A 21073-nucleotide genomic window follows, 5' to 3' on the forward strand; every position below is an offset into this window, starting at 1 on the left:
TGCCCTTGACTTATATGTCCTTCATAATTAGGTAATTTAAACTAACAATAGATTTAAAATATTGTAAAAAATACTTTCAGGTAGAATATGTTCAAGCTTTTTTTTTCTTTTTTTTTCTTTTTGCATTGGCTGTATGAGTTTTATGCTAGAAACTGTACAACAGTTTTAATGTTATGAAGTCATAAACTCATTGAGCCATTTCCTGTTTCTTTGTATTTGTACCAGAAAAATTATGAAATGCTTCCATCTCAGTCAGAAATGAAGATTTAAAAAATCCATTTAGCATCTGTGTTTTTCCTTCATATATTGCTTTGATTGCAGTACAAATGTTGTCATAATTGCTTTTGATTTATTTAGTATCTGTGTTCATTAACCTTATTTCACTGTCCTGATGCAGACATTATGGGAGTTAGGATTTGTCAGTTCTCTCAATTATTGTTTTTAGAAGCTTTGCATTTCTTCTTAGAAAGTAAAAACCTTGGACAGCAGCCTAGATTTTGCCCTCAGATTTTAAATAAAGTACAAAAGAGGGGCTTCCCTTGTGGCACAGTGCATAAGAATCTGCCTGCCAATGCAGGGGACACAGGTTCAAGCCCTAGTCTGGGAACATCCCACATGCCGCGGAACAACTGAGCCTGTGCGCCACAGCTACTGAGCCTGTACTCTAGAGCCCTCAAGCCACAACTACTGAGCCTGTGCTCTAGAGCCCACGAGCCACAACTACTGAGCCCACGCACCACAACTATGGAGCCTGCGCGCCTAGAGCCCGTGCTCAAGAGAAACCACTGCAATGAGAAGCCAGTGCACTGAAATGAAGAGTAACCCCCACTCGCTGCAACTAGAGAAAGCCCGCACACAGCAATGAAGGCCCAACACAGCCAAAAAAAAAAAAGTACAAAAGAATGAGGGGCACATTGCCATTTCACAGACAGTGCTTGAAGGGTCCTTCGCCATTCAGTAGCATATTTTGTGGAGATTGTAGAGTCTTCTGCCAAAACAAGTTGCCATACTTGTTTTTTTCTGCTCCTGCAGGAGATAGCGGTCACACTGTATCCTTACACTTTTACCTTCATCTGTTTATCTCCATATTGTCCCCAAAAGAATTTAAGCCAGCTGTATCGAAGGCATATAGTAAGGTAAATTTAAAACAGGGGAAGAAAACAGGAAAAGAAAAAATAACGATGGAAATAAGAATAAAAATTTAGTTAGAGGCAAGAGTGAGGTTACTGGACAAAACACATGTCATTCAGTCTTGTGTATTTGCTGCTGATACACCACAGGTTTAGCTCAGACATTGGAAACAGCCAGTGTAAAGAGTGAAGCGTGACAAGTTGCACGTTGTATTTACTTTATGACCTAGGAAGAGTCATTAATGAGATTAACCATCTATCTGATTGCACTAAAATAAATGTAAACCGTTTTTTATTATAGGCAAGTGAACAAGATATCCTTAAATATCTGATTAAATGGGGTGAGCATCAGTTAATGAAGAGAATAGCAGACAGAGGTAAGCTCAGAAAACTAGCTTGCAACTGTAAGCTTTTCCTGGAAGTTACTGAAGTGCATGCCGCACATCAGTCTTTTGACAGTTGCCACTGTTGCCTGGTGAAAACAAATTTTTACAATCAGTAGAATCCTTTAGTGGAAAGGGTATACTTTATTAGAAATAAATATACCAGAAAAGTTAATTTTGCAACTTTAAAGCGATACTCTTAATGTTATCTTTCTATGTGTTTAATAATATATGTTGACTGATTTATGAAAGTATTAGAGTGAAATTTTTCATTTAATTAAAGTGTTACAAAAGCATGTCATTGATGAAAATGTTCTAGAATTAGATAGTGGTGATAGGTGCACAACATTCTAAATGTACTAAAAGTCCCACTAAGTTGTACACTTTAAGGTGGTTAAAATGGTGAGTTTTATGTTATGTGAATTTTACCTCAAGGAAAAAAAATATATATGACTACCCAAAGAGAGTATATTTGTTGTTTATTTGAAATTTTTGTGGAAGGTAAAGGAGAAATAATCCTTTTGAATGGCCTTCAGCTGGGGATACTGCAGAAGAGATAGAAGCATCATATGTAGCTTATGATTTTAACTAAACTTTGGAAGCTTATGATTCTATAGCAGTCTTATATTTATAGCTAGGGTTAGCCCACCCACCTGTGCTCCTTCTTTCATAGAATATTGTGTTCCTCTAGCTAGCGAACTCAAATCAAAATATTAGAAAAATTAAATGCAGGTTTCCCTTTCCTGTCATTTTCAACAGCTTTATATAAATATAATTTACATACCATAAAGTTCACCTTTTTAAAGTGTTCAAGTCAGTGTTTTTTAGTACACTTACAGAGTTGTTCTGCCCACATTTTAAAATATATTTTAAAAAATCAAGCTAGGGCTTCCCTGGTGGCGCAGTGGTTGAGAGTCTGCCTGCTGATGCAGGGGACACGGGTTCGTGCCCCGGTCCGGGAAGATCCCACGTGCCGCGGAGCGGCTGGGCCCATGAGCCATGGCCGCTGAGCCTGCGCGTCCGGAGCCTGTGCTCCACAACAGGAGAGGCCACAACAGTGAGAGGCCCGCGTACCGCAAAAAAAAAAAAAATCAAGCTAAACCTGCCTTCAAATCTTTTTATAGTGTCCCTTTAATATACTACCTAAGCACTAGGGAACAAAAGCAGTCCTCCTATCTTATTTCTCCTAATTTATCTTTTGCTAAAAGCCTTTAGCAGTTTCAGATTTGAAATTTTTTAAATACAAAATCCACTACTATTAATTTGGGACATTTTTGAAATGCCATTATACAGTCTGTCCTTATTTGCAGATTCTATATTTTCACATTCACCTACTTGCTAAAATTTATTTGTGATCCCCAAATCAGTACTCATGACACTTGCATGTTCACTTGCAGAGATGTGCAAAGTGACACAAAATTTGAGTCATACGTTTCCAGCTTAAGGTAGAACAGAGTGACACTCTGCCATCTTATTTCAGCTCTCAAAGCAGTGTCCTTTTCATAATCTTTTTAGTGCTGTGTTTTTCACATCTTTATGGGTTTTTCTGGTGATCCCAGGGTCTAAAATGGCCTCCTAGTGTAATGCTTAGTACTGTTTAGTGTTCCTAAGTCCAAGAGTGCTGTGATGTGCCTTATGGAGAAAATATATGTGTTGATAAGCATAGTTCAGGCATGAGTTACAGTGCTGTTGGCTGTGAGTTCATTGTTAGTGAATCAACAATATGTACTAATAAGGTGTATTTAAACAGAAACACACAGAAAACAAGGTTATGTCTTGATTGGTTAACAAAACTAATGTGACCAGACGCTCACAGGGACCTAACCCTGTGTTTCCCTAAGGAGCAGTGGTTCAGTGTTCACTAACTGTGGTGGCTTTAGAGAACAAAACCACCCCAGATAACAAGAGTTGACTGTATATAATGCTACATAATCATCATAGGCTTGTTCGCTGATGTAAGGCTGGTAATGATGAAATGTCATATTTATTTTGAGCAGATAATGAACATCCTTGATAAAATTTCCCTTAAAAAACAGTGGTTTTGGGCCTCCCTGGTGGCGCAGTGGTTGAGAGTCCGCCTGCCGATGCAGGGGATACGGGTTCGTGCCCCGGTCCGGGAGGATCCCACATGCCGCGGAGCGGCTGGGCCCGTGAGCCATGGCCGCTGAGCCTGCGCGTCCAGAGCCTGCGCGTCCGGAGCCTGTGCTTGGAAGGCTCTTTCACAGGGATGAGGAGGACGCTGCACCAACCAGGGTGCCCTTTGTTTCAGTCCCCTTCATACATAAGGTTTCTGCCCTTACGTGTTACATATTTGGGAATTTCTTGTAATATTTCATTTGAAACCAGGACACCACTACTTTGAGAAAAAATTTCTTTTGAAAAGCAGTGTCTTTTACAAGTACTGAAGCCAAAGCATAGCAAGACAAGAGAAAAAAAAACCCTGTTTCACACACGTGCAGTAATTTTACTTTGAATGACTCCAAAAATATCTTACCCTCTCAAAAAACAATATCTCTTTATCTAGCACGTGATTTAAGGGAAATACCAGTTTGCCTGTAGTGTTTGCAAAAAATCCAGCATTTATATTTGTGAATGATAAAGATCTCATTTTTTTAAGGAAGAAAAATATACAGCCTCCTGGTTTAAAGATATGATTAAAAAATCCCCAAATATGAAATTTCCTTCCCACCTCAATATCAAAAGCATATGTATACACTTCAGATTTTCCCCTTTCACTAATACTCAATGAAGAAAACATTTTATTCTCTGCTCTGGACAGTGGTATTACACGTCCGATGTTAAAAGTTTCACTTTTATGCATTAACATTCCCATATTACGAAAATTTAGGAGGTTCATAAAATTCTTAAAGTCAAATGGAGTGTACATTAGGTTTTGCTGCTTTAAGATACCAGGTGATATAATTTTAGAATCTCGTTAAATGGCTGTTAAACATACATAGTAACCTAATGAGCGTACTGATAACCTACAGTGATCAGAAGTAACATTTGGCCTGCATTGCCCTTATTGTACTTTTTAAAAAACTGGTCACCAAAGTGAGAAACCTTAAGAAAAAGCCCTTGGTCAAACTAGATTTTAATAGATTGTCGTTTTTTCTCCTTTGGGTTAGTATATGGAAAAGAATTCTGTATTCTTTAATGCAGAACAATCGTAAAGAATGTTATTGTACTGTTGACACCATGCTTTTTTCTTTGTCTGAGAGTATCGCTATTATGAAAACTTCTTAAGACATAAAAATAATTTACTTATAACGCTTTTTAAAGCAGATATACTTAATATAAAGAGTGTTACTGAAAGTGTACCAGAGAAGAAAGCAAGCCTTTCTCTGAAAATCTGGATTTGGTTGGAGACTCCTCATTTTCTGTCTCTGTCGTAGAGCCAAACTTACTGAGTGGCACTGCTCATAGTGTGAACAAGAGAGGTGTAAAAAGACGAGACCTGGACATCGAAGAGCTTAGAGAGATCCTTTCTTCTCTCTTACCTTTTGTGCGAATTGAACATATTTTACCTATAAACAGTGAAGTCCTAAGTGATGCAGTAAGTGTCTTTTTTCATTTATCCCTTTCATGAAAAGAAAGTGTCTTTTTTTAAAATCATTGTAAATAATTTCTACTAATGGAGTATCATGAAACTAAATTCCATGAGGACAGAGACAGATGTCTGTTTTGTACTGTATCGTGTCCCCAGTGTCTGGCACATGGCACAAATAAATGTTTGGTGGATGAGAGTTGAGTGGATGTCAGTCTTACTTTTGCAAGAGGATAGTTTCTAGTGGAGTTGATCCAGCCATTTATCAGTGTAGATCAAGTAGGAAAGGGTAGAAATTACCTTTGGAGACTCTTTAAGAATAGCAGTAAATCAGAGAGCAGGAGAGAAGGAGATTAGTTCATTGTAAAAGGGATGAATCTTATAATTGTATTTCAGGTAAAAATTAATGGAGCTGACTGATTGTTACTTTCAAAAATTTTTAAGTGAATTTTTTAGACTGTAAGAATTGCTGTAATTAATGGATGGGAAAAATAAATATTCTTCACATATTGGTTTATAACTTTAATATGATGTTGTAAACATCATAATGGTTTATTATTCAACTGCACAGAAACATTATAAAAGTCATCTGGAAAAAAACTGATAAGAATTCTTTTAAGTTCTCTAAAAAGAACATAATTAAGGAGGGATAACTCTTCCATAATGTAAAGTATATTTTAAAACTCTGTTAATCTGTGGTGCTAGCATAATAGAGAAGACAAAATAGCCCAGAAAAAGATCCTGATTAATATAAGAATTAAACATATAATAAGCGAGCTATCACAAATCACTGCAGTACTATACTAACCCATCAGTGGGAGAGGGAAGAAGTGTGCTTAAAGTTAAACCCTCATTTCACTTGCACACAAAGTTAATCCCTGTTAGATTGAAGAATTAAATATTACGTTGAAATATGGAAAAACTAGAAGAAAATAATTAAATATTTATGAACTCTCTGATTAGAAAAATGTTCAGTCTCACTAGTCATCACACACACACCAAAGAAAGCAAAATAAAACAGTAAGTTATCATTTTTTTACCTATTAGGTCACTGATTTTTGAAATAATATTACTGTTCCATAGGGGAGATATAGCTGGTACATTGGTAGCATCATCATTAAATTTTGGGAAATAGCCTAAATATCTAATAACAAGGAAAATAAATTACAGCACGACTCCTTGACAGAATATTTTGCTGCCTGCCCTGACCAATGGTTGTAAAGACTAATATAGCAACGTAATAATGGAATATAATTTTAGAAAGAAGGATAAAAAAATGTGGGGTGTTTTTTACCTTTTTTTTTAACATCTTTATTGGAGTATAATTGCTTTACAATGGTGTGTTAGTTTCTGCTTTATAACAAAGTGAATCAGCTACACATATACATGTATCCCCATATCTCCTCCCTCTTGCATCTCCCTCCCACCCTCCCTATCCCACCCCTCCAGGCGGTCACAAAGCACCAAGCTGATCTCCCTGTGCTATGTGGCTGCTTCCCACTAGCTATCTATTTTACATTTGGTAGTGTTTATATGTCCATATATATACTACCACTCTCTCACTTTGTCCCAGCTTACCCTTCGCCCTCCCCGTGTCCTCAAGTCCATTCTCTAGTAGGTCTGTCTCTTTATTCCCGTCCTGCCCCTAGGTTCTTCATGACCATGTTTTTTTCTTTTTTAGATTCCATATATATGTGTTAGCATACGAAAAATGGGTATTTTTATGTATTCTAAAATTTAGTTAGGTAAAAATTCATTTGAAAAAGACTGGAAGGAAATATATCAACATTATTACAGTTGTAACAGATTAGAGTTGTGGGGTTTTTTTCCTATTTTCAAAATATGTCTATTGCTGTATTTTAATTCAACATGATTTTAATGCAGCAATTAGACGTTTATTATATTTAACAAGAATAATATTAAAGAAACAGTGTTTGGTTTTGTTTAAAACCTGGGACCCAAACCAAATTGATCCCTGAGTTTGGTTTAGAAAAAAATTTTAGAACTTTTGTTTAATAGACTTAGAAAATATATATCTCTGCTCTTAATCCCCTGCCTAACACATAGCAAGTCCCCAGTAAAAGTTCCCTAATAATGGCTGTGAACCATAACGCTCTTTCAGTGTATGCTAAGCACTGTGCCAGGCGCTGCTTATCTTCCTTACCTTCATTTACTCTTCACAGTCACCTCATGGGCTATAGGACTTGATTTATAGTCTCCTAGCATAGATGTGGGAACAACAGGGCCACCACATTTAGTTAGTCGTGCAGTGTCCCATCTCCAGGGCTACCTAGGGGCCCTTAAGGTGAGGCCCAGGTAAAAGGAGATGTCCATGGTCACGTGGCTGTTAAATGGAGAGTTAGGGTTTGAGCCAAGTTCTCCTTCCCTTAGAGCCCCTGCCCCTAATCACCGTGCAGACTGTCCATCCTTGTACTGTAGATACAGGCCCAGGAATGTGCTTGTTTTGTCTTGAGGAGGGTAAGGTGGGGAGGAATCCGTTCCCAGATGAGTAAGGAAAAAAACAAATTGGTTCTCATTAAGAGTTCTGAAAGTTAGTCTGACTCATTATATTTTTAATTAGTACAGCTCTTGTTTTTAAAACATCATTCCTCTATGTAGAGAAAAATGGAAAATTGTAGTACCTTTTTATGGCTTGCTGAATCCTTTAAATATTATAGAACATTTGAAGTATTTTTAAATTTCACATATATTCCTAAATTTGTATTTAAATGCTAAAGCTCAAACATTTTGATTTATAGGTATAATTATTTTTATCTTTGTAATATTGTGGTGCTACACAAATCTCTGTTTCTCAAAAAAAAATTTTTTTCTTTCAAGATGAAAAGAGGCTTGATTAGCACTCCTCCATCAGATATGCTTCCTACAACAGAAGGCGGCAAGTCAAATGCCTGGTTACGGCAAAAAAATGCTGGGATATACGTTCGTCCTCGACTGTTCTCTCCCTATGTAGAAGAAGCAAAGGTAATAAAAACCATTTTAAGATGTTAGACTACTTTGTTACACACTATAAACACAAAGACATTTATTGTGGTATCACTTAAATATTTGGAAATAGCCTAAATGTCCAATAATAGGCAAAGTGAAAGTAAATTCTAGTTTGACTGCTCACCAGAGGAGTTTTCCAAATGTTGAGTTATCAAGCATGTTTTTATTTTTATAACTTAGGTCATATTAAATTGCATTTTACATCTTTCTCATCAGTTTTTCTTGCAAACTGTTAGCTTGGAAAAAATTTTTCATTTTAATGAAATGGTCATCAGTATTTTGTGATCTTCAGGGTGGGAGAAATGTTTGAAAGAAGATTGCATACATATTTTCTTCCTTTTGTAAACTAAAGAAATGCCATGACTTCTTGTAACATATTTTTGTAGTGGCTGCTGGAAATTGTGTTTAGTTTTGGAATAGGTATACAAACTAAGACAAAATTTTAGGCCTATTAAGTAAAAAGTTGGCATTATGTATATTATAACATAAAGAACTCGCCACGTAAATATGGTAATGGAAGATGAAATACTGCAATTTTTATTAGAAATGTTCAGCCGTAAGATCTTTGGGGTGACCTTTTGAGGAACTGACAGTCTTTGAAAGTCAGAAATCACTAGTAAGCTTAATGAAATGAATTAACAGGCAAAACAATGTGTTTGGGTATAGAAACATAGTTATCTTAAAATTTTTCTCATTTTTATTGTTGGAGTCCCTAGTTTAAGATATGTCTATGAAAGGATTTGTGAGAGGTTTATTTTATTGAATAGGTTGATAATCTCTCCCTTATTGAGTAGTTGACACTTTTTTTTCCAGTTTACCAATTTTATTTTATTTTTAACTAATTTGTATTGGAGTATAGTTGATTTACAATGCTGTGGTAGTTCCTGCTGTACAGCAAAGTGAATCAGTTATACGTATGTCCACTCTTTTTATTTATTTATTATTTTTATTTTTTTGCTACACCGCACAACACACAGGGTCTTAGTTCCCCGACCAGGAATTGAACCCGTGCCCCCTGCATTGGAAGCACAAAGTCTTAACCACTGGACTGCCAGAGAAGTCCCTATCCACTCTTGTTTAGGTTCTTTTCCCATATGTCACTGCAGAGTATTGAATAGAGTTCTTGGTACCATACAGTAGGTTCTTATTAGTTGTCTATTTTATATATAGTAGTGTGTATATGCCAGTCCCAATCTCCCAATTTATCCCTCCCCCCCACCCCGAGTAGCTGACACTTTAAATAGTTGTAAAACAGAGGAAAAAAGCAGAATGGTTGGGTCTGGTCTTTCTGAAGTAAGTTCAATGATTAAAGTCACTCAAGCAGCTGAGGCCTCTTGGAAGGTTGAGTCTGGTGATAAAAGGCCCGTAATAATCTAGATCTACCCTCCCTTCTGCTCTGTCTCAAAATGGAGCAGCAGTAAGCTGATCAGACAGTCCTCCTGTACCCATGCATAAGCAGAAAAATGCCCCCAGTAAATGTGGAAAATGTTTTTACATGATGCCATTTTGACCGTTCTGCAGTTGGTTGAGATAGATTCATCTGAAACTTACTTAACAATTAGGTTTATGTATAGGTCTGTTGAATTTAATATCAGTCTTTAATATTTTATATTTTGAGCATTTCTTGTTGGCTCTGATATTTATGTACATTGTTGTATATACATACATATATACATATATATGTATATATACATATATACATTGTTTTCTTTATAGTAACTTTATGTATAAGTTATTTCTGATTAATTTTATATCCCTTCTTCAAATTTCAAATACTTCAATTAAAAGCAGATTTTTCAGGCTTCCCTGGTGGCGCAGTGGTTAAGAATCTGCCTGCCAATGTAGGGGACACAAGTTCGAGCCCTGGTCCAGGAAGATCCCACGTGCCTCGGAGCAATAAGCCCGTGCACCACAACTACTGAGCCTGTGCTCTAGAGCCCGTGAGTCACAACTATTGAGCCCGCATGCCTAGAGCCCGTTCTCCACAACAAGAGAAGACACCGCAATGAGAAGCCCATGCACCACAACAAAGAGTAGCCCCCGCTCGCCGCAACTAGAGAAAGCCCGTGCATAGCAACGAAGACCCAATGTAGAAAAAAATAAATAAAAGTAAATTAAAAAAAAAAAAAAAGCAGATTTTTCAGAAAATGATTCTTTCTTTTCAAAGATGCTCCAAAAAGATCCTTTAAAAATTAAAGAGGTAGGGCTTTCCTGGTGGCGCAGTGGTTGAGAGTCCGCCTGCCGATGCAGGGGATGCGGGTTTGTGCCCCGGTCCAGGAAGATCCCACATGCTGCGTAACGGCTGGGCCCGTGAGCCATGGCCGCTGAGCCTGCGCGTCCAGAGCCTGTGCTCCGCAACGGGAGAGGCCACAGCAGTGAGAGGCCTGCGTACCGCAACAAAACAAAACAAACAAACAAACAAAAAAAAAATTAAAGAGGTAGGAAAAAATTAAAGGGATTAGGGTACTTTTTCCTTTCACCACTAATTTTAAGCTTCATACACTGGAAACAATAAATTAATTCCCTTTTTATATGATGATGGCGGTGATCTTTCTCTAAATGTGATTTAGCAGAGGTGTAAGGTTGACTAATTCTGTTAATACTGAATTGTTTTCAGTCAGTGCTAGACGAGATGATGGTGGAACAAACAGATCTTGTGCGTTTGAGAATGGTTAGAATGTCCAATGTGCCAGACACACTTTACATGGTCAATAATGCCGTGCCACAGTGCTGTCACGTGATCAGCCACCAGCAGATCAGCAGTAACCAGTCAAGCCCTCCTTCGGTTGTAGCAAATGAAATCCCAGGTAAGGCAGTAACCTTGTTTCAGGCATTATATTTAAATGAATGATCATATTTTGGATAGTCAGGACTTAAAAAATTATTTGAATAAAAGAATGAATATATTTAAAAGACTTTTGAAATATCCTGAGATCCAGAAGAGAATATATGCAAGTAAAATTTTATTTGGGCTGTGAACTAATAATGCAGTTCAGGAGCTGTTTGGTATTACCAAGAGCCTTTTGGACACAGTGAAATTTTAAAACCTTAAAAAATAATTAGAAGTATATAAATTACTATCCAGGAAATTAAAATACTATCAAAAATTTATGAGAAGATTCTGATGCAAAACACATGCTTTTTTCTTGCATTCAGCAGGTGGTCTTTTGTGTAGCTCAGGTATTGTGCCTACAAACTATTTCTCTTCTTCCAGTTCCTCGTCTCCTCATTATGAAAGACATGGTCAGACGTCTGCAGGAGCTACGACACACTGAGCAGGTGCAGAGAGCCTACGCACTTAACTGTGGGGAAGGCGCCACAGTGAGCTATGAAATTCAGATTCGAGTATTGAGAGAGTTCGGGCTTGCAGATGCTGCTGCAGAGCTCTTGCAGGTGGGAAACGGCACTAAACCATTTAAAATAGGGAGCCTTGTGTTAGATTGTCAGTTATTATTAATAATGAAAATATTATGGTATTCTTTTGGATTTTGTGATGTTGTGTTATATGTCATATTTTAAAATTTGCAATTTCTCATTCTAAATAAATATTCAATTTTTTATACTTGAAAAAAGATTAAAATATAAGGAGCCTTGACTGTCACTCAGGCAGTATTTTACATATCCCAAGGAGCCCTTGTAGCATGTCTTTTTCTTTGTACATGCTCTTTGACTGTCCCTGGTGTCTTGGATGACCTGAAAGCCCCCAGTGAGAAGCAGTGTGGTAGAGTGGACAGGGCACAGTCTCTGGAGTGAGAACTGGGTTTATATCCTGGCTCTGCTGCTTACCAATTAGTTAACTTGGAGCAAGTTACTTAACCACTCTGTGCCTCAGTTTCCTTACCTGTAAAATGAATTGTTGTGAAGATAAGAGCTGCTGTATGTAAAGCAGCTATGCCTCTTGTATATATTGAGCACATAAATGCTAACTGCTAAAAGTTCATGGTATGTACGCCCAACAGAAGTGGAAGAGAAAGTAGAAAATTCTGACCTTCCTCTGCTTTCTGTCCCTGGTTTGGTCACTAGGTATCAGGTTTTAGCCTACTACATACTTAACAGACCTTCCATATGCCTCTCTTTTTCCCTCTCTCCTCCCCTTTATTATAAGAATTTTTTTTTTGCATGATGGTTCAAACCCTATAAGCATGAGAATCAAGGAATGAGTGCTTTTTATTTTTTTTTTAACTAGCACGAAGAAACCCATTTCTAGTAATTATTTGGTACAAAAAGCAGTAGCATTTTTGTATAAAATGTGTAAAGTAGTCTTCACAGCAACTAAAGTAGAACCTAAAATAAAATTTAATTTCATCTGGTCAAGTGATTGAATTGTTTTCTTGCCACTAACTGCAAACCACTTTAGCCTGAGTTTTCAAAGGGGAACATGGTATGGTGGCCTTAGGCAAGGAGCAGGCCATTTTTAGGTTCTTTTTTTTTTTTCCCACCATTTTTAGGTTCTCGATTTTCAATTTTTACTGTGGTTTCTATCTCTAAAACAGGCTTGTTTTCTGTTCATTTCTATTCTCTTTGCCATTCTAAATTGTATCTTAATTTGATCTCTTCAATTGTGTAAGTTTTACAGTTTAAGAATTTCCATTAGTGCTTATCAAAATATTAATCAAACTTATTTCTATATAATAGGTAAGGAATAGTATTTTGTAGTTTTTATTTCAGACTGAAAGTGTACAGATGTTTTGCCAGAAAGTTCTAGAATCCTCACTTATATGCCTTTTCCTCCTTTTTAAAAATTTCTTAATTTTTTTAATTTTTTAAACATCTTTATTGGAGTGTAATTGCTTTACAATGGTGTGTTAGTTCCTCCTTTTGTTTTTATTTTTTTGGCGGTACGCGGGCCTCTCCCGTTGCGGAGCACAGGCTCTGGACACGCAGGCTCAGTGGCCATGGCTCACGGGCCCAGCTGCTCCACGGCACGTGGGACCTTCCCGGACCGGGGCACGAACCCGTGTCCCCTGCATCGGCAGGCAGACTCTCAACCACTACGCCACCAGGGAAGCCCCCTCCTTTTGTTTTTAATGTTAATTTTATTTTCTTAGCAAAGACATATTTGCATTAGGTTTTATTTCCTGTTTTTGATTATCACATAATCTTGCAAGAGATTACTGACCTGCTTTCTGGAGTATTCAGTTACACTGCTCTCCTTGATAGCTGCTGCGCTCTACCCTTTTATACTGTTTTTGAGGTAATTTTTCCTTGGGCTTCTGGCCTAGAAAAGTCTGTTGTGCCTTTTACTGTTGCTGAATGTGGTTTTCCTAGGTACTCGCTTAACTCAGCCTGTAAATTTCTGTCCAGGAAATCTGCTAACAAATATCCTACCTTGTTTACCCCCCCATTCTTTCTTAGAATCCTCACAAGTTCTTTCCTGATGAACGTTTTGGAGATGAAAGTCCACTCTTGACAATGAGGCAGTCTGGGAGATGTCGAGTTAGCAGTAACCCTGCTGCAGAAACCGTGTTTACAGATCCGGACTCTTTTGTGGCCTTCCATCCACCCTTGCCACCTCCACCACCGCCGTACCACCCCCCAGCTACCCCAGTCCATCACCACCTCAAAGCGGGCTGGAGACAAAGACCTCCCAGCCAACACCCTTCACGTTCGTTCTCTTATCCCTGTAATCATTCACTGTTTCACTCCAGAGCAGCTCCTAAAGCAGTGCCCCCTCCAGTCTGTTTGCCAGGTGTTCAAGCAGCAGGACCTGACTGTCCCGGCACCACAGGGCTGGGGAGACAGACGGTAGCCGCCGCCGCCTCAGCAGCAGTAGTATCTGAGAGACAAGTGGTAAGTTTGCACCTCAGTAACCTACCTAAAATTACAAGCTTCTGGAATGTTAGAAGCAATTTCCTTGGCCCCTGGGACTCAGCGGTGCCCAGAAGTGTTACTGACAAGCTGAAAGCATAGACTTAAGGGAGTATGGAAAAGGGAGAGAAAAAGAGAGTGTAGGGGGATGAAAAAGGACGGAGAAGAGAGACGAGGTGTTTGCGGTGGGAGTAGGCCAGGGCCTTCCCTTATGTTCGCGTGCAGGTATCCAGAAGGGTGGGGTTACTGGACAATGCAGATGACGTTACCGGTTTCATAGTGTGCTGTTCAAGCACGTGTCAAGAGTCTGGCCCCGACCTCTATTCTACCAAAGGCTTTGTCGGGGCAGGAAGGGGAAGCTACTTGTAGCTGAGTATACCATCGGGAACAATGTGGCAGAAGACTCCTCATTCATAAAATGGGCAGAAAATTAACCCGCATGCATGTCTCTGCCTCTAGCAAGCTATTCCATCAGAACACTCATTTGACTGGAAATCACAGTCGCTAGCGCTAGTAGGTAGTAAATTAAGCAAGAATTCTTTGCTTGATCTTGCACTGCATTAGAGGCTGAATTTCTGTTTTATATAATACATTTGGAAAAAAAACAGTGGTGATTTTTAAGTCTGCCTGCTTAGTCACATACTGTTAATAGTGTTCAATATAGAGAAGAACAAAAGATACATATATTAGTTAAGGGAATCTTCATTAAAAGATGGCCTTTTGGAAGCTGTGGACTAGTGTACGCCTTGGGTCACATTATGGTCCTTCCTCACCTTATACCCTTCTATCCGCTTTCCCTGCTGTCCCCCCGAACCCCTCCAAAAAGAAGAAACAGCAAAGATTGATAGTGTTGAATAAACCAAATTCCCATCTTATTGGCCTGGCCCTCAGTTCTACAGTTACAAAAGTTCTACTACTGTATATTTTATTTATTTATTTATTATAAATTTATTTATTTATTCTTGGCTGCGTTGGGTCTTCGTTGCTGCACGTGGGCTTTCTCTAGTGGCGGCGAGCAGGGGCTACTTTTCGTTGCGGTGCACAGGCTTCTCATCGCAGCGGCTTCTCTTGTTGCGGAGCACGGGCTCTAGGCGCATGGGCTTCAGTAGTTGTGGCTCGCGGGTTCTAGAGTGCAGGCTCAGCAGTTGCGGTGCGCGGGCTTAGTTGCTCCGCAGCATGTGGGATCTTCCTGGAACAGGGATCGAACCCGTGTCCCCTGTATTGGCAGGCAGATTCTTAGCCGCTGTGCCACCAGGGAAGTCCTACTTTATATTTTAATTAAAACTCCCGTCAAAGGTGTTTTATCTGTATGTTCATTACAGTCTTGATTATAATAATGAAAAATTGGAAGCAACCTTAAGGTCCAACAGTGGAAGAATGGTTAAGAAGTCATGCCTCATCAATACAGTGGAGAACAGTATGCAGTAATTTAAATAGTATTAATGGCAGTGTTATATATGCACTAAATTTTATGAAAATATGTGTGCAAAATATAAAAGGTAAGAGAACTGCTTCAAAATGCTAATAACAATGGTTATCTCAAGTAGGGAAGTTTAGGGTTTTTGTGGGGGTTTTGCCTTATAGCTTTCTATATTTTTATCATTTTAAAAATAAGCAGGGGAATTCCCTGATGGTCCATGGAATCCAGGTTAGGACTCCATGCTTCCACTGCCGGGGGCCTGGGTTCGATCCCTGGTCGGGGAGCTAAGATCCCACAAGCTGCGTGACACAGCCAAAAAAAAAAAAGCATGTATCATTTTTCTAAGAGGAAACAAAAATCAGTGAACATCATTTGAAAAAGAGGGAGTCTTGGGCCATTTTCTTTTAACCCTCCCCCTGTTTTGTTTCTGTTTGCAGTGTACACAACCTGTGCTAAATGATCTAATGCCAGATATCGCCATGGGAGTGTCCACACTGTCACTCAAGGACAGGAGGCTTCCCGAACTTGCTGTAGACACAGAATTAAGCCAGTCAGTGTCTGAAGTAGTACCAGGGCCTCCCCAGCATCTATCGTGTATTCCACAGAGGCATACACACACATCTCGAAAGAAACACACACTAGAGCAAAAACCAGACACTCGAGAAAATCAGCAGGAATATCCAGATTTCTATGACTTCTCGAACGCTGCTTGTAGACCGTCTACTCCGGCTCCTGGCAGACGCAGCCCTTCCCCTCCGCAAGGTGGGTATTTTGGTCCCGATTTGTATAGCCACAATAAGGCATCACCAAGTGGCTTAAAGTCAGCCTACCTACCTGGCCAGACCTCTCCTAAAAAGCAGGAAGAAGCTAGGAGAGAATATCCACTTTCCCCTGATGGGCATCTGCACAGACAAAAGAATGAGCCGGTACACCTCGATGTTGTTGAGCAGCCTCCCCAGCGGTCGGACTTTCCTTTGGCAGCCCCAGAAAATGCCGGCAACGGTCCAACCCATGTCAGGGGGCGAACAGCAGTGGAAACTGACTTGACTTTTGGGCTGACTCCTAACAGACCTTCACATTCTGCATGTAGCTCTGAAGCTCCAGAAGAGAGATCTGGTAGAAGACTGGCAGACAGCGAGTCCTTGGGCCATGGAGCTCAGCGAAATACAGATTTGGAAAGGGAAGATTCAATCAGCAGAGGAAGGAGGTCACCAAGCAAGCCAGACTTCCTCTACAAAAAGTCTGCCCTTTGAGAGCAACCTCCAAGTCGTCTGTGCCTGAGATGTGAAACATCCCATTTTATGATGTAACCCAACAACTTAGAGTATTGATGCCAGCTGATAACTCAGTTTCACGTTATTTTATTCTAGTTTTTGTATATACACGTCTGTTAGACACGGCATGCTAAGAGGGTTATTCTGAATGCTGCGTCTGTTTTGTGTTGGAACAATTGTGTGGGGGAAGCATTTTTAAGAGCAAGCAAGCTGGCACTTTTTTTTTTCTCTTTACAAATGATGGAATTTTTTTGCACTTGTACTTTTATCTGTATTGTTTTTATATCAGTATGTTAAACTTTATTGCCACATTTAAAGGACTGTATTTTCATACTTTTTTGCATTTTACCTTTCATCTAGCAATTTCCACGTGCATTGGATTGCACACTAAGATGTATTTTCTTATGAAATAGTTCTGTGTTTATTTTTTAATTATAGAAATTCCAAAGAACAGCACATCAAAATGCTCCTCTCTTTTCAGTAATCGTTTTAGTTCAGAAATCTTCCTGCTCAGTCTTCATAAATCTAACGTCGTACTTTTTAAATGAGTCTTGGGAGCTGGTCTTCATTCCTCCAGCAGGAATCCAGTCAGGATCCTGAAGTTTCCTGGTTCAGTAAAGAACAAGAAGGAGAAAAGCCTTTTGTGTCCAGACTCAAGCTGTTGCTTTATTCACAGTGCAGATGCTGTTAGAATCACTGCAGATTCTGGTAGTGTGGATTAGAGTTTCACTAGATGAGGTTCTAAAGCGATCGGCTTTCCTGGAATCCTAAAGAAGTGGAATTAGCGAAGTAACTTAAGCCTGCCCTGCGGGGTTGCCGGTTCTGAGCTGCGACTCTCCAGATGTCGGGGGAGTGACTGCTTTGCTGCCTTCAGTTGTCTTGCTCTCTGTGGGAAAAAAACAAAAGGGCTTCAGCCTTACGGATGTCATTTGGTGTTTGTAAGCAGATATTTTCTTTTAAGTGTTTTTCAAAGTGTGTCTGAATTTTGGTTTCCTTTAAAGAAGTTGTTGTATAATGCATAATGCTTTGTCACCAAAAAAGAAAAAGAAACCTTTTTTTTTTTCCTTCGGTGAAATACTACATGTCCTACTTGAACTCCACTGGGGACGCTGGTTTGGGATTTTACTGAACCACTGAGCACATGGGATCTTTTAAGATCCCCTCCCTTAGAAGGGCAATGTGTGAGCTAAGGACTGTTTTTTTCTTACTCTCCAATGTAAATACATTAGTATTTGAGTTTTTAAATCACTTCAGCATTATTTGAGCATTCACTTTCTATTTTTACACATACACACACAACCGTAGCACTTAGAAGAAAAGAGGCTTTCTGAACACTCCCTCCCGTGAAGGATGTTGGGAGCCTCTTCTCTGTGTATGTATATATATAAAAAACTCTGAATCACTCACACTCACTCTAAAACTATGCAGGGCTAGGGAGCCTTTACAAGCTACCATATAAATGAATGACATGCACTTTTAAGTAAATAGGTTTCTATTGGGTGTCAAGAACTCTGATTTCTCCCGAAACTGTAGTTTCTCTTACAATCTTTTCCTACTTTTACCCTGTGGATATACACTCAGGAATAATCTGACATTTTAAAAAATCCTAACAGTAGGTAGTCTTAAAGATGGGAACACATCAGTTTGTCTGTCTACACCGGCAAACCGCTGCCACTCGCTCTGCTGCCTGGCTAGTTAGCTGCTGCCCGTACGTCCCTCGATGTCGGCCAAGCTGCACACCGAGCCCCAGATCTCCCAGAGTCAACACCAGGCTACTGTGAGGTCGGCTACACATCGTCGCCTTTGAGGCTCCTTTTTTTAAAGATGAAAAACGTTAGGACTCTGTTCTCATTTTTAGTAGGTTTTTGACTTTATGATAGATGACGGTGTCTTTTGAAGCCAATCTCAGTCTGTCTCTCCTCAGAAACACAAAGTGTTAATTCCATCATATTCCTTAATGTGTATTCATATACATGTGTTGACATGAATTATTTTGATACAGTTTTAAATTTCTATTCTGAATTCAGACTGTGCTGTGCTGGTACTGCAAAGAAGAGTGAGTAGACATAGTTGGTGGGGGAAATCTTTCTCATCTCCAACCTGTTTTTTTTAAAAATGTTAGACGAGAGCTATTGGTGCCACACATGCATTTTTCTGAAAATTTATTAAATATTCTTTCACGTCCCTAAAATATAATTATAAAAGAAGTGGCCACTGTTCATAGTTTTATTTAATTTATGAAGTTTGCTTTTAATAATTTAGTAGCATACCTGGCTAAACTCTGTGTATAGAGAGAAACGCGCTGTGGATCGTGGACTGCTGTGACTTCCAGAAGGGAAACAGATGTGGGTTTAGTGTTAGGGTAGGTGTTAGTGGACTTTTAATGTATCTTGTGAAGTATGGTCAGTAGGGTAGGTTGAATAGCTATGTGCCTCTGGCTTTTGAACCCATCTATTCAGTTTTCTTTAATGCTTACTAAGCATTAAATTCTTTCAGTGCTGTACGAAGATAAATGTGAAGTCTGAGTAAGATTGCTCTCAGAAATAAACATGTATAATATAAAATTTAGGCCACGGGACCTAGCATTTTACTCGGTGTAGAAATTTCATGAGAACCAAATCTCAACATACCAGATCTCCTCTCGAGGCCGTGGACAATCAGGCCATTAGACAATCGCCACCTTTGGTGTCCGCCGTGTCGAGGTTAGCGAATACCAGTTAGAGCCTGGAGCGGAAGGAGAAGATCTACGTTTCTTCAAGATGCTGTTGGTCTGTTTCTTATATTTCTGTTTTAGTTTTGTGATTTTGATTAGTAATTTCAGTTCAGAGTCACCTGTGACTCCTAAGGGAAAAAGATAGCAGCATGAAAGGCAAAAATTATTCCTGAAAAAATCGTTGTTTGCATTTACCATGTACTATACATACTCTTTTTCACACGCCCCTGTAGCTTTTTCTAGGCATGTCCCTAGACCTAATCTCTCCTGACATTTTGGTAACCAGGTAGATTTTAAATGAGTTCTTTTTATTTGAGTCTTTTGGGGTTTTTTTGGGTTGAACTCTATGAAACTTTGCTTAATTCTTGTTTCTGCTTCCTTAACAAACTGTTCTTTATTGAGTTTTCTTTGGATTTGTTGTCCAAGCTCTAGCAGCAGTGGACCATACGTGTCCCTTTGGATTTAGGTGATGATGGAGGGGAAACCGCATATGCAGCAGCAGCAGCAGGGTGCAAAGATGACCCCCACGTGTTGGCAGCAGCGGGACGCAAAGATGATCCCCGCGTGCTGGTCTCTAGAGGTGAAAGATGAACACTTCTCAGTAACTACTCATCAAAATATGAATTTTCATGTTGAAATCCGCCTTTTAGGAGAAAATGTGTTTCCTGAAACACTTGTAAGATACTGGTTTTGCAATTCTAAGGCATTTATGTTTTTATCTTAGGACTGAACTCAAAGGGAAATGTTTGCCTTTTTTTTTTTTTTAATTATTTGGTTGACCTTCAACTTACTGTTGAAAGTTACTATTAAAGCAGCAGTGATGGGTGCTATTCCCCGTTCTGCAGTGGTTTACTTTGTCTACTGAGGAGTTTACTTTAAAACCTCATTACAGATAACCTTACTAAAAGAATTACCGTCACACACTAAAGTGTATTGTATTATTTTCCATTAACACTGTTGTACGAACAGTGTTTTATGAAATGTTGTCTTTTTGTCCTGTCGATTGCAATAGGTGTTATGTCATTGTTGTATTGGCAAGTTTTGATTTTTCTTTTCCTCTAGAGAAGCCTCAGACCATGAGTCAATCTTCCATATTCTGAATATTATAATGCTGTGGCCGTTTCTATAGAAAGATTACTTGCAAGTGTGTGTCTTGAAAATAACTTCTTGTGTCTGTGTGTTTACGTGGGTTCTGTCTAAGAGCTGAAATGAGCTCTGGAAGCTTCATCGTGTACCTGCACGTGACTGTGTATCTGGGTTCCATGGGCACGTGGGACGGGATCCTGCTCTTAGGTGGGGTGGCTGAACGATAAAGACTCCTGAACTCCACTTGCTGTTTGTGTACCACGTCTGTGCATCAGAGAGGTGGTATCTTCTACAACACTGCATTTCTTGTGGTTGTGCTGTTACTGGTATAAAGTCAAGTGCCTTCAATGCTAAAGGCTCAGAAATTTTTCTTAAACTGATTTCATGTCCTATGCAAGTGTTTTCTACAACCTGCATAACCAGTACTTTGTAAAACTTGTTTACGCTTCAAATGTACATAGTGTTTTTTAAAGAAATATATAGTATTTTTATTTAGGTACCTCCAAACTTGAATTCGTCTGTGTGAAGCATTGTAAAATGATACATTTCTCTTTTGAGTATCACTACAGTTGTACAAAGGTTTTCACTGGTTCTATTTTTCTACTGTTACTGACAAGCATGTAACACTGACTTTATCCTACATATAGTTGGCGTTTCAAATAAATGGCTTGGATAGAACCCGCTGAGTTGGATACAGTCTGTTTTA

General features: G+C 39.1%; 1 protein-coding gene across 2 annotated transcripts in view; it reads left to right on the top strand.

Annotated features, from left to right (window-relative positions):
• BTBD7 (BTB domain containing 7) overlaps positions 1 to 21045 on the top strand; it is an 80903-nt gene extending 59858 nt beyond the window's left edge. For both annotated transcript variants that reach the window (XM_067727106.1, XM_067727117.1), the window contains exons 5-11: positions 1432 to 1507; positions 4909 to 5069; positions 7899 to 8042; positions 10684 to 10873; positions 11281 to 11459; positions 13422 to 13856; positions 15732 to 21045. In XM_067727106.1, the coding sequence (XP_067583207.1) occupies positions 1432 to 1507; positions 4909 to 5069; positions 7899 to 8042; positions 10684 to 10873; positions 11281 to 11459; positions 13422 to 13856; positions 15732 to 16547 (2001 nt within the window). In that variant the 3' untranslated portion in view covers positions 16548 to 21045. The remainder of the gene's footprint in view (positions 1 to 1431; positions 1508 to 4908; positions 5070 to 7898; positions 8043 to 10683; positions 10874 to 11280; positions 11460 to 13421; positions 13857 to 15731) is intronic.
• Positions 21046 to 21073: the final 28 nt, after the last annotated feature.

Source organism: Pseudorca crassidens, chromosome 1 (assembly GCF_039906515.1).
Source record: "Pseudorca crassidens isolate mPseCra1 chromosome 1, mPseCra1.hap1, whole genome shotgun sequence".
NCBI classification, from domain to species: Eukaryota; Metazoa; Chordata; class Mammalia; order Artiodactyla; family Delphinidae; genus Pseudorca; species Pseudorca crassidens.